A 12,654-nucleotide genomic window follows, 5' to 3' on the forward strand; every position below is an offset into this window, starting at 1 on the left:
TTCTTCTGCTAGCATAAGCTGAATCAAAAAAAGCATTTTTATTTTCAGTTTTCACTGCAATATAGCAAAAAATGTAAGTGAGCGTGGGCAATGTACGGTAAACGTTTTTGAATCATCCAAGGATCACGGGACAATAAAGTTTTTGCATGTTAGGCCTATGGTTTGGGGGTTATCAGCGTAAATGCATTGACCTCTGCAGTAGTGCCACCTAGGTATTTTAGGGTATGGATTTCTTTATGAGTAGCGGTTGGGATTTTCTATCAGACTGCCTGGTTAGATTTTTCCTGACATTTCCTGATTCTTACGCCCACCTAGAAATTGGGGACAATAATAATAAGAATAAAAAATCCATACAAAAACAAAGTGACGCTTGACCTGGTGGGGGGGCCGAGGAAAGGGAAGCCCTGGCTGGCCGCCAGGCTTATACAGCACTCCCTGCAAGAGTCCATCTGCATTTTCCGTGTGAAACCCATGACAGAGTCCGTCACTCTACCAGGTCTGAGCCTCGAGAGACGGCTGGATAACTGACCTAATCTGTAGTGTGTTTGGTTGTGTTGTGTGTATTGTGTTGCGTGAGGACCGCTTAATCACAGAGTAAAGATTCGGTCTTTTGAGGTGACTCACTCTCCAGAGGCCGACAGTGGCGCTTTCCACATTCCAGCAGCGCTTGCACTGAGCTGTCGACTGTTCCTCTCTGGCTGTTGAAAGCCTGCTCCCGCGCGTTTGTCAACAACAATGGAATTTGGAGAGAGAGCGTTAACCACAACAGCTGTGAGTGTTCCCTCTCCCTGCTGTTGCAGCCCTGGCCTTATGGAATAACAGTTGTCTGGATGAGTTCAGGAAGCAAATGAATGGGATTTGTCTGCCTGTTGCTGCCACATTCCCCTGCTAAAGCTGACCTTAGGAAGTGTGTGTGTGTGTGTGTGTGTGTGTGTTCGTGTGCGTGTGTGTGTTCGTGTGTGTGTGCGTGTGCGTGTGCGCGTGTGCGTGTGCGTGTGCGTGTGTGTGTGTGGGTGAAGTGACAGGAGGGTTTTTTGCTAAATGGTTATCTTAAGTTGAGGCCACTCCAGTGGAATGTTGCTGGTTGATGTGAAATGATGAAGAAGGACCAAACTTTGGTCGGCCCCTAGGCCATGGGTACTCGATAGTAACGGTCCGAGGGCCACTCAACAAAAAGACCCAGAAGTAAGAGGTCTGGATCGCTGAAGCTGCGAGAACCGGCACTTACTTCCTGATTTAGTAAAAGGGATTTGCTTTGCTTCTGTTAGCAGCCAGATTGTGTTGGCTCCTGCAGAAGGGTTCTGGTTATTCTTTACCTTTCAGCTGAGGACAGTAATAGTTACTGGAAACCTGCAGCTCCCATCCAGACTCGCCCGTCAGGTTTGTTAGTATGTAAAGAAAGGAAGAAAGAGAACGATCTTTTATAGCGCCTCTCAAGATAAAAATCACGAGGCGCTTCATAAAAACAAACATTTTTAAATGTAACAAAATGATTAAAGAATGTGTTTAAAATGACAAAAATAATTTAAGATTGTGATTAAATAAATGTAAGGAAAGGGAGACAGAAAATGAATGAGATGAATCCCAGGAAAGGCAGAATAAGAAGGTGATGAAGGTTACGCCAACGCTTGAACGAGTGAGTCTTCAGCTGCTTTTTAAAGGAGACCACTGAGTCCACTGATCTCAGGCTCAGGGGGAGAGAGGTCCAGAGTCTGGGGGTCACAGCAGCAGATGATATGTGACCTTTGACCTTTAGTCTGGTGCTGCACACAACCAGTAGGCTTTGATCACTGGACCTCAGGGACCTGCTGGGGGTGTAGGGACTAAGAAGATCACCAATGTAAGATGGTGCTTGTCCATGTAAGGCCCTATAGACAGGGGTCTCATTTATCAAACACTGCGTAGAATCCTTACTAAAACCGTACTTAAGCTCAGCAAAACAAAAGTACTGACGCCAAGCAGGTGTGTGATCTACCAAACATGGAGGACGTACAGCTGCACGCAATCGCTGCTTCATAAATCAGAGATTAACGAGAATGTTTCTCAGCTGCTTTTTAGTCACATCCCGCCCTCGCCACGCCCACTTACTGCCATAAATAGTCAATGCAAAGTGCCTTGTGGACCTCATGCATATACATAAGCCGGCTGTTGCAGCGCTCCGCCAATGACATGGCGACCGTAGATCAAGGCAGATCAAGGAGGTGCTATTTCACAAGTAGAAGTTGAGGTACCTGTGGGTGAGGTGGAGAAATGAAAGGAAGTGCTTTTGCTAAACAAATAAGAGAAAATCCACAGAGTGGCACAGCGTTGCTGAAGCCGTCAATGCTGACTTCTTCAGAGAGATCTGTGGCAGATATAAAAAAAATGGTCCAATTGGGATTCGATCCTCAGACTCCCGGGCTAAAGTCACGCGCGCTAACCAGTCACCCAAACAGAGATCCCCCCTGTACAAGTAGCCAGGGTCAATCAGGTCACAGTGACGGGACACACACACTGTCACAGACGCATGATGTTCTGTCTCAGACTGTCCCCCTGCTGATATTCTGCATTCTGTATTATGTGTTTCAGGCTGCATGGATGTGGGGTGTGTGTGTGTGTGTGTGTGTGTGGGGGGGGGGGGGGGGGTCTTGTTCTGTGTGAAAACGAAGCGGTACAAGTGATAATGCTGCAGGATTTCATAATTGTATCTTCTCAGCAGCAGCACTGCAGGTGCTCTCCATGTCCAACATGTGCGTAAGCCAGGTCCTTAGTCAACGGAAAGTTGCTTACGCAGTTTTCCAACCCCGTTTTGTGCGTAAGCTAGCTTGATGAATGAGACCCCAGAACCAGGATCTTGAAATGAACCCTGAAGTTGACGGGCAGCCAGTGAAGCTGGAGGAGAAGCGGGGTGATGTGGGTGTGTTTGGAGGACTTGGTCAGAAGCCGAGCACAGGCGTTCTGAACCACCTGTAGACGGTTCAGGGAGGTTCTGCTCAGACACGTGAAAAGAGAGTTACAGTAGTCTAAGCGTGAGGAGATGAAGGTGTGGAGAACTGTCTCAAGTTCAGAGCGGGACAGAATGGGACTCAGCTTAGCAACGTTCCTGAGATGGAAGAAGGAAGAGCAAACAAGAGAACTGACATGAGAATCCAGGGTGAGAGCTGGGTCAAAGGTCACGCCAAGATTCCTGACAGAGGATTTCCACTGATATTCATATGTCCAACAAATGACGATGGGTGACACATTTTTGGAGAAATTCAGACTTTTTGTGGGCCTGACGTAGCGCTCCACCTATCACAACTATTCTTACTCAGAACGCGTGTTGTGTTATGCTAAGGAAAACAGCTCTTTTATGGACTGTTGTGTGGATAAATGGAGAAGTTGTAAGGTGTATGTTACAGCTGACAGTAACCAAAATAAATGGCTGCTGTAAATTGTGCAACGTTAGTGTTGTCGCCCATGCAACAATGAATATTGATGTAGTGAATTTGTTCAAATTAACCCTTAAGCTCTGTAACGGTTTGTAAGTGGTTACATTTAGTAAATTATCAATGAAATATAAAGGTATTCAACAAAATGCAATATACCATAAAAATATGGATTATCAATATTATTGAACTTTCGTTTATTGATGATGTAAATAGGTCCTTTGGGTTTGCCAGGGAACCAACACTTTATTATAATTTGACACAGAGGCAAGAATTTAGTTAATAGAAATCTATTTATTACTATATTTTAGGGCTGAACGATTAATTGCATATGCAATGAAATTGCGATGTGACCAAAGGAGATTTTTGAATCGCAAAGGCTGCGATTTGACTGGCAGCGAGTGGTTAGCACAATGCTAATATACATTGAAAAACCTGTAGGGATGCTAATGCTAATATCGCCGAATAGATTCTTACAAATTACGAATTAGGAACGTGCCAAATTATTACATTTGGAGTCTAATAAAAGTAAAAACTGCCATTAATCAAATAAGTACAGACAGATATTTTAGTAAAGCTAGAAAACTACTTCAACTCCACTGAGTTTTGGCTAGCAGCTGTGAACGTAACTGAACTACGGAAGCTCTGCATGGACAAGACGTCAAAAACTAAACACAAAAGACTTCAATAAATAGGACACACTTCTTTCCTGCAAATATATTTTCACAGTTGATTGATGCTAATACCTATTCTCCTTCAAGGGATGTGCTCCTGGCTGCAAAGCATTGCACCTTCAAATACAAGATGTTGTCTTTACTTGTGAGTGTTTATGTGTGTGTAGACAAATAAACTTGTTTATATTCAGTACAAGTTACATAGATCTTTTTTTTGCTTCCGTTAGTTGAAAAATGAGAAAAGCCCCTTGAGAAAATAATTGTGAATGAAATCGCAATTACAATATTGAAGAAAACAAATCGCTATTAGATTATTTTCCAAAATTGTTCAGCCCTACTATATTTTTAATACTAATGATGATGGACAGATGATTGTGAATGGTAACGTAATGTAACTGAGATTGAACTCTGATGAAACATTCCATTTTCGGTTCATTTTTAAACACAGATAAGGTTTTTCTTTACCTTTGCAGCCGCAAACGAAACCGCCAGCAAGGTAAAGAAAAACCTTATCTGTGTTCGACAGGCGGATTGGTTCGGCGTCTGCAGTGATGCGGACGCTGAACCGATCTGTCGTGGTGAAGAGGGAGCTGAGCCAGAAAGCCAGGCTCTCGATTTACCAGTCGATCTACGTCCCAATCCTCACCTATGGTCATGAGCTTTGGGTAATGACCGAAAGAACGAGATCGCGGATACAAGCGGCCGAAATGAGTTTCCTCCGTAGGGTGGCCGGGCTCAGCCTTAGAGATAGGGTGAGGAGCTCGGACATTCGGGAGGGACTCGGAGTAGAACCGCTGCTCCTCCAGATCGAAAGGAGTCAGCTGAGGTGGTTTGGGCATCTGGTCAGGATGCCTCCTGGACGCCTCCCTGGGGAGGTGTTTCGGGCATGTCCTGCCGGCAGGAGGCCCCCGGGTCGACCCAGGACACGTTGGAGAGGTTACATCTCCAATCTGGTCCGGGAACGCCTTGGGGTCCTGCCGGAGGAGCTGGTGGAGGTGGCCGGGGAGAGGACGGTCTGGAGCTCCCTAGTTGGGATGCTGCCCCCGTGACCCGGACCCGGATAAGCGGAGGAAGACGACGACGACTTATCTGTGTTTAAGAAAGAACCAAAAATGGAATTTGAAGACAAACACAGCAAGAACGTACAAAAGATCTGATGAAACATGTTCTTAGATGTTCAGAGCCTAATTAAGTGACTCACAACAGAAGTGATGTCTGGGTTTATAAAATAAATCTGGTTGAACTTTAAGTTCTGACACCGCTCATACAGGGACCTAACAGCCCATATCAGAGGGCCTGGTACCCCATACTCACGGAGTACCTCCCACAGGACCCCCCGAGGGACGCGGTCGAACTCCGTCTCCAAATCCACAAAACACATGTAGACTGGTTGGACAAACTCCCACGCACCCTCCAGGATCCCCTAAGGGTATAGAGCTGGTCCAGTGTTCCACGGCCAGGATGAAAACCACATTGCTCCGCCTGAATCCGAGGTACGACAATCCGACGGACCCTCCTCTCCAGAACCCCTTAATAGACCTTACCAGGGAGGCGCAGGAGTGTGATCCCTCTGTAGTTGGAACTAGGGGTTGCATGACTTAAATTTTTTAAAAGTCGACAGTCAAATAATGAAAATCGAGTCGACTTTGACTAGTCGTTGATGACGTCATACACCTGGGGGGGGGGGGGGGTCGGTTGGTTCGCTGGAGTTTTTGACGATTAAAATTGCGCCCACATTTTCAAAGTTAAACACATTTCTTTTAACAACGGTAGTTTCTGCTTCAGCCATCTCCCCCCTCCCCCTGCTTCAGTCCTCTCCCCCCTCCCCCTGCTTCAGTCCTCTCCCCCCTCCCCCTGCGCAGTGGCCGCAAACTCACTGATGCGCCTGCAGCCTCTCGGAGTTCCTGCTGCTCTAAACATTAAAATAATTATTTCATTTTCTGTTCCTCACTTCTGATTACCTTCAATGGTGTCTGTTTGTTGCAACCAGCAGGTACAAAAACTAACTTGTTTTTATTTGACTATTTTTCTGTCCTGTCTGTTTATTATCTTCCTGCATCTCCTCTCAATCCTAAAGAGAAACTGCTACCTGGGTTCATATATATTCACCTCATGAGTTACCTTTGAACTGCAGTTCTAAAAGATCTACCGACCGCTAAAACAGCAAAGTGCTCCCTGCTCGCCGGCCGCACCGGTGAGGTGCGTCACCGGAGGACAAGGCGATGCGCTCCGCTCCACAGCAGCGGGGTGCATCAGGCAAAAATAAAAGACAGAAAACATAAAAGGAAATGAGCCGACATGAACGATCGCGTGTTAAATTAGTTTTTGAGGTGGCGACACCTGATTTGATAATGTTACTGTGGCCGTGCTCAGGACGCAGATGTCTGGAGCGCGTCAACAATCAGAGCTTTGCATGCGCAAGCTGGTTAAGGTTAGGATGGGGGTGAGGGGAAGGTTAAATTGCAAGAGGGTAAAGGTCACAATTCGGTCAAATGTCCGTTTTACGGCGGGTGTCAGTACCGATGCTCTGGCACAGCGCGTTGCCTCCGCCTCGATCCAGACGCGCAGGGGCTCGTCACCTGCTGTCTTTTCCGAGGACTGCATCTTGTCATTATCACGTGACAGCGACTAGTCGATGACAGGCATAAAAAGTCACTACAGAGCAGTGAGGTTGACTAGTCGACTAGTTGATACAACCCCTAGTTGGAACACAACCCGGGCTACCAGTCCAGTGGAACCGCCCCCGATTTCCACACCATATTGCAGAGCCGTGTCAGCCTACACAGCCCTACGACATTCAGATCTTTTCTCATTCTGAACCTATTTTTGATCTTTATTTTGTTTTTCTTAATCTTTTTTTACACTTCAATTGTGTGTTGTTTTTTTGTTTGTTTTTCCGAAGCGCCTCGTGATTTTTATCTTGAGAGGCGCTATATAAAAGATCATTTTCTTTCTTTCTCTCTTTCTTGACAAATCGCTGTCTCGAAAGTTCTTGTTATAAAGAATGGGTACCGAAACATGGCACCTTTTCATGTGACGTGAATCTGTACTCAGTCGGTTCTCCGGAGTTCAGTCGGTGTCTTAAAAAGTACTGGATTTGGTACCATCGTTATTGATGGTGCTTTTACTTGTCCTATGATTTTTCTCATTTCTTTACCCATGTTATGTAAATATTAGGACCAGGACCGTTGCAGTTTCGTTATGCCAGCAGCACTTTCTGCTGTTGAACAAAGGCAGTAGAGCTTTCTAATTCTAATTATTTAGCCTTTTTATAATTGAGGTGTTTTTCATTTGTTATATTTTGACTTTCGAATGATTTCAGTGACTTGTGTAAATTTTGTGTTTTCTTAAGCTGGGCGTACACTGTGCGACTTTTTCACTCGCAGCGTTCAGCTTCAGCTCAAACTGTACGACTTCCTCGCAGAGCAGATCTCACGAGTCGTGTGCTCACACTGCACGACCCAGTTCTCGCATGCGACCTGACTGCTCACACTGTACGTCTGGTAGCAACACGTCGGCCCTAAAAATGTGCTAAAAATAGCAGTTTTTACTCAACACGTCAGACTTTTTTGTCTTGTTTTGCCTGTTGTCCTTCGGGAGTGCTGCAGGAGGACACACAGGGATTTATGGGGGTTGGATGAGGAAAACGAAATAAAGAAAGTAAATCTGTGTTTTGTGATCAGTTTAATTTGACACGAACACGACAAACACGCTTTCTTGACAATCATTGTGAGTAAAAAAATGTGTAGAAATAAAAACGAACAGCGTGTGTTATTAGGGAAATAGCGAGCGACCGGCCGGCGTTGATGCAGGATCGCGCGCGCATGCGCCGTGAGCGGTTCTGATGCTTTTTGGGTCGCAGCTGCTCGCAGCGCCGCTTCAACAGTGCGATACCCTCACGAGGGACGAGCGAAATATTAAACACACCAGAAGTCCCTGCGACCTCACGACTGCTGATCGGCAGCTGGTCACGTGGTGTTAATCACCTCTCGTAACCCCTGTACACTACACGACCGCTCGGCGCAAAACTCGCCCCGATGTCGTGGCTTCTCGCACGACTGGAAAATCGGCTCAAAAAAGTGAAAAAGTCGCACAGTGTACGCCCGGCTTTAGGGTATGAATAAACTTGAGGATTACTGCATAAACGTGGCCCAAATCTTAAGAGACAATCAGTAGTTTTTACCTTTAATCTCTGGAAATATCCATCAAAACATTGTTGGAAAATAACAAATTGATGTCCAGTTGTTGAAAAGTATTGGTGGCTTTGTACCATATAACCATAAAAATTGGGTCTAAAGTACATAGACTAGTGTATTAGCGGTTGAAAAGCTACAGTAACCCCCACGAAGGCATTTTTGTAGCCCGAGCAGAAACGCCCCGTGGCTGAATGGATGCTGCTCCCTCAAACAGAGATGCTTCAGTCAGAGGCCCGTTTCCCCCTCAGTAACCAGAATGAAAATGACTCGTGTGTTCGGGAAGCCCCTACTGGCTTATTCTTTTGGTGTGTTGGCCCTGTTCAGCCCAAAGCAGACCGCCTTGGGAAGAGGGCTGAAAAAATGAATGGTTGTGCACAGGAAAAATCCAGGCTACCCAGTTGCAAACACTCTGCCCAGTCCAGGCGGTGTAGAGCCGACGCCACTGTGGAAGCCCTGCTGTTAAGTGGGTTTGTTCACAAGGAGACGTGATGGTGACACTACACTACTGAGCCTGAATCCAGCCACATAAAACCTTTTCAGTGTTGTTTCCAGGTGAGTCTGTAACTCTTCCTGTTTGTTTCTCTACCCAGAATGCCCTCTAACCCCAGATACTCCAAACAGTGAAGCAAAAATGTGCACCAGCAGCAGCCGCCTCGCAGCTCTAAAGCGTCAGAACGACATCGAGCTGAAGGTGAAACAAGGAGCAGAGAACATGATTCAGATGTACTCCAATGGCTCCTCCAAGGTAAGAGCCACACTGGGAGGGTCAGGCTTTAGCTGCTTCCTGTCAGGCTGCAAACTACTAAAATCAAAGCAGACCGTTAGACTGAACTTAGAGTGGATCCAGACTCACAACCTTCCTAATCGTACATGTCGAGGCTCAGGTCAACTCTCAGAGGGGTTCAGGTGTTTGAATCAGGGCTGCCACAAACAACTGGACTAATCGAGTCATTAATAAAGGTTGAGCTTGTTGCAGCAGGATGCTCTAATGTACCGTCATTAGCTGTGATCAGCTGTGAGCCGTCCTGTAATAAAGACAAGATGGTCACTTATCAACAACTTTGTAACTGTTAATAGAAACGCTGCAGTCAGATGGAGGTAGGCTCCTGAACCAAACATGACTTGTGTTCACCAGAGGCATGGTGGCCAGGTTGAAGAGCTTCATCTTCCAGTCTTCAGTCAGGAACAGGCAGAACACACCGAGGTCCGCCTCTGCAGCACGGCTGGTCCACACGTCAGCAGGCAGGGACCATGGACAGCTCTGAGGGTCTGCTTTAGCGTAAAGATAAAAGTTATTAACTCATTCACTGCCAGCCGTTTCCTGATCAGAAAAGCCCGTCGCCCCTCATCTCTCTCTAGACGGACAGACAGGCCTACACTTATGGATGTTTTCCTACGTATTATTTATAAAACACCAATAATATTGTTACTGTTGATAGCATGGATTGAACGGCTGAGAACCAAAGACACTTAAATGAGTCGTGGAGGATGGCTGCTTACACTGAGCCAGGATTCTCTGGAGGTTTCTTCCTGTTAAAAGGGAGTTTTCCTCTCCACTGTCGCTGCATGCTTCCTTAGTATGAGGATTGCTGTAAAGACTCTGACACTAGTCAGTGACTCGATGCAACCTGCTGCGTTCCTTATACAGGAAACTTTTTACTGGTTGGCTTAAAGCATCTTTCCAGAGTTTTCCTCTTTCAGAAATGATGTATGATTTGTCAGAAATTCGTAAAAGTTATTCTCTTGTCATGTACTGTGATATAAGCAATACGTCTTTTTATTTTTATTTTTGCTAAGCACCCCCCCCCCCCGGCAGAGCTCTGTGCAATAGGAAACTGAGCGCTGACCAGAACTAACCAATGGCGTTAGACTGACGCTTCACATTTAAGGAATACCTCGGCTGACGCAGAGTTGATGAACTTTTCACGGACAAAAAAAGTCTCTAAATTATAAATATATGAGAACACAACATGGCATGAGAATAATACTCGTAAAACTACGTGTTTTAGCTGTTTGTCGGCTACAGAAGCACATTTATAAACAGAAACGTGAAGTCGCCATCTTAAAACAACAGAGGATTTGTGTAATATGCTTGTCAGCCACTAGATGGTGCCATCGGATAGGAGAAATTCTCCAGAAAGAAGCTTTAATGACCAGGGGTCTCATTTATCAGACATTGTGTAGAAACCTTACTAAAACCGTACTTAAGCTCAGCAAAACAAAAGTACTTACGCCAAGCAGGTGTGTGATCTATCAAACATGGAGTACTCACAGCTGCACGCAATCTCCGCTTCATAAATCAGAGACTATCTAGAATGTTTCTCAGCTGCTTTTTAGTCACATCCCGCCCTCGCCACGCACACTTACTGCCATAAATAGTCAATGCAAAGTGCCTTGTGGACCTCATGCATATACATAAGCCGGCTGTTGCAGCGCTCCGCCAATGACATGGCGACCGTAGATCAAGGCAGATCAAGGAGGCGCTATTTCACAAGCAGAAGTTGAGGGCCACAGGGCGGTAATCATTTAAGCTGGAGATGGGAGACTTCTTCGGTACTGGGATGATTGTGGCTGATTTCAGACAGGATGGGATGGCTGCCTGATCCAGTGAGAGGTTGAAGAGTCTGATAGAGTTAAGATCCGTGTCAACGTTGGCAGAACAACGGTAGCCACTGAAGCTGCAGCTTTTTGAAGATGTCAGCATCGCAGCGTGTTCTCGGCTGTGCTATAATACAGTCTGTGTGTGTGTGTGTGCGTGTGTGCGCGCGCCTGTAGTACAGTGGAAAGGCGCTGTAAATGGCTGCAAACAGGTGGATTGTCAACGTCACTCATTCAATCACATATAAGTGGGCGTTAACCCGGATGTGGACGTGGCGTTGGCATTCCACCTGGCTTGGCGTGTTGCAGCAGACCAAACTTCCACGTAAGTGCGGGTATTTTTGACTAAAATTGATTAAATAGGAACGTGTCGCCCTAACAAATGCTTGTACATTTAGTCTATGGTCTTGCCGTGCCAAGCCTCTGCGTGGCATTACTTTGATTGCACCCCATGGCGAGAGGAGCAAGGTGTTTGTTCTTTGTTTCTGTTTGCTGCTCCTGATGTTTGTCAGCGAATGTCTTTAATTTGTAAATGATGTATTTTCAGTTTTCACGGTGTTTGCACCGGCACCAGGTGCTCGGTGCGATCCTGGGAATGAGATGTGTGCATGTACAGCCTGACGCAAATAAATAGTTACACCCGTCGAAGCTCTCCTCCTTATTTCTCTTGGATGCCAAGGCGCAGCAACACGCGCTATATGCAGATCATTTATATGGAGACTGTTAGCTGTTTTGTCCTCATCACGCCACACGTCCAGTCTGTTACATCACACTCTGCAGAAGGCTGAGCTGAAGGAGCGACGCAGTAAAACAGATGAGTAGAAGGGCTGTGCCTCCACAACATGGAGACATGAGGACAGGACTAGCACCTCTAAAGTCCATAAACCTCCTAAAACACACAGCTCGGCTTTTGTGACTGAAGGAAACGGTTGTGAGTGGGAACCAGCAGGTGTGCATCCCACAGTTTCTCTGTAGGGGCGGAGAAACATGAGGAGGTGCTGACGCACACACACACACACACACACACACACACACACACACACACACACACACACACACACCTGTTTGTTCACAAAGCCCATGTGTTACTCCTAATCCACAGAGCCGAGGGAAACAGTATTTAGTTGGGGTCGTGTTAACTGCTACGTCGTGGCTTCATGTTGGAGCGGCTGGAGAACACAGAGCCTCTCATCAGGAACCAGTGCAGCAGCCCAGGTCTTATTTAGTTAGATTTAATGTTCCTGTTTCAGTGGTCTGAGCTGAAGTGGGAGGAAATGGCTCCACGGCGCCCCCTAAAGACCTTCAGGCGTTCCTAGAAACTCTCCTGTGCTCCTTCCTATGAATGAAATCTAGAATGTTCTTACGAACGGTAAAAGTCCTGATCTGTGAAACATGCTGTGGCCCCACCTGTGTGTACCCAGGTGCTCCTATCCAATCAGCCATTTACATACGGAAACGCCCTCAATAACCATATTTGGTCACGCTACGCCCTCAGCTCATGAGGGGTTTCCTGGGTGACCGAGGCGCTGGCTGAGGACCAAACGCGTTACAGAGGTTTAACACGGTCGGAGCCAGGCGAGGTCCTCGTCTGAGACGGATAAACATTCGTAGAGGAGCATTTAACGAGTCCTTCTGTTTCTAACAGCCAGCCGACTAAGCCCAGAATGTCTTTTTGACCTTTTTCCTCTCATCCGCCACAGGCTCGCTCGCTCGCTCGCTACTCTCTCTCAGTCACAGCAAACCAGACTTGCTAACGTGACTCATGTTTCCTCTCCTAAC

The 12,654-nt window shown here is 46.4% G+C and overlaps 2 protein-coding genes across 3 annotated transcripts in view; one reads left to right on the forward strand and one right to left on the reverse strand.

The window, feature by feature from the left end:
• The window catches only part of pkn2a (protein kinase N2a), a 99,856-nt gene that overhangs the window by 40,253 nt on the left and 46,949 nt on the right, over positions 1–12,654 (forward strand). For both annotated transcript variants that reach the window (XM_054734021.2, XM_070541810.1), the window contains exon 4: positions 8,868–9,022. In XM_054734021.2, the coding sequence (XP_054589996.1) occupies positions 8,868–9,022 (155 nt within the window). The remainder of the gene's footprint in view (positions 1–8,867; positions 9,023–12,654) is intronic.
• The window catches only part of gtf2b (general transcription factor IIB), a 124,915-nt gene that overhangs the window by 13,086 nt on the left and 99,175 nt on the right, over positions 1–12,654 (reverse strand). The gene's annotated exons all lie outside the window — the stretch shown is intronic.

Source organism: Nothobranchius furzeri, chromosome 11, assembly GCF_043380555.1.
Source record: "Nothobranchius furzeri strain GRZ-AD chromosome 11, NfurGRZ-RIMD1, whole genome shotgun sequence".
Classification (NCBI taxonomy): domain Eukaryota; kingdom Metazoa; phylum Chordata; class Actinopteri; order Cyprinodontiformes; family Nothobranchiidae; genus Nothobranchius; species Nothobranchius furzeri.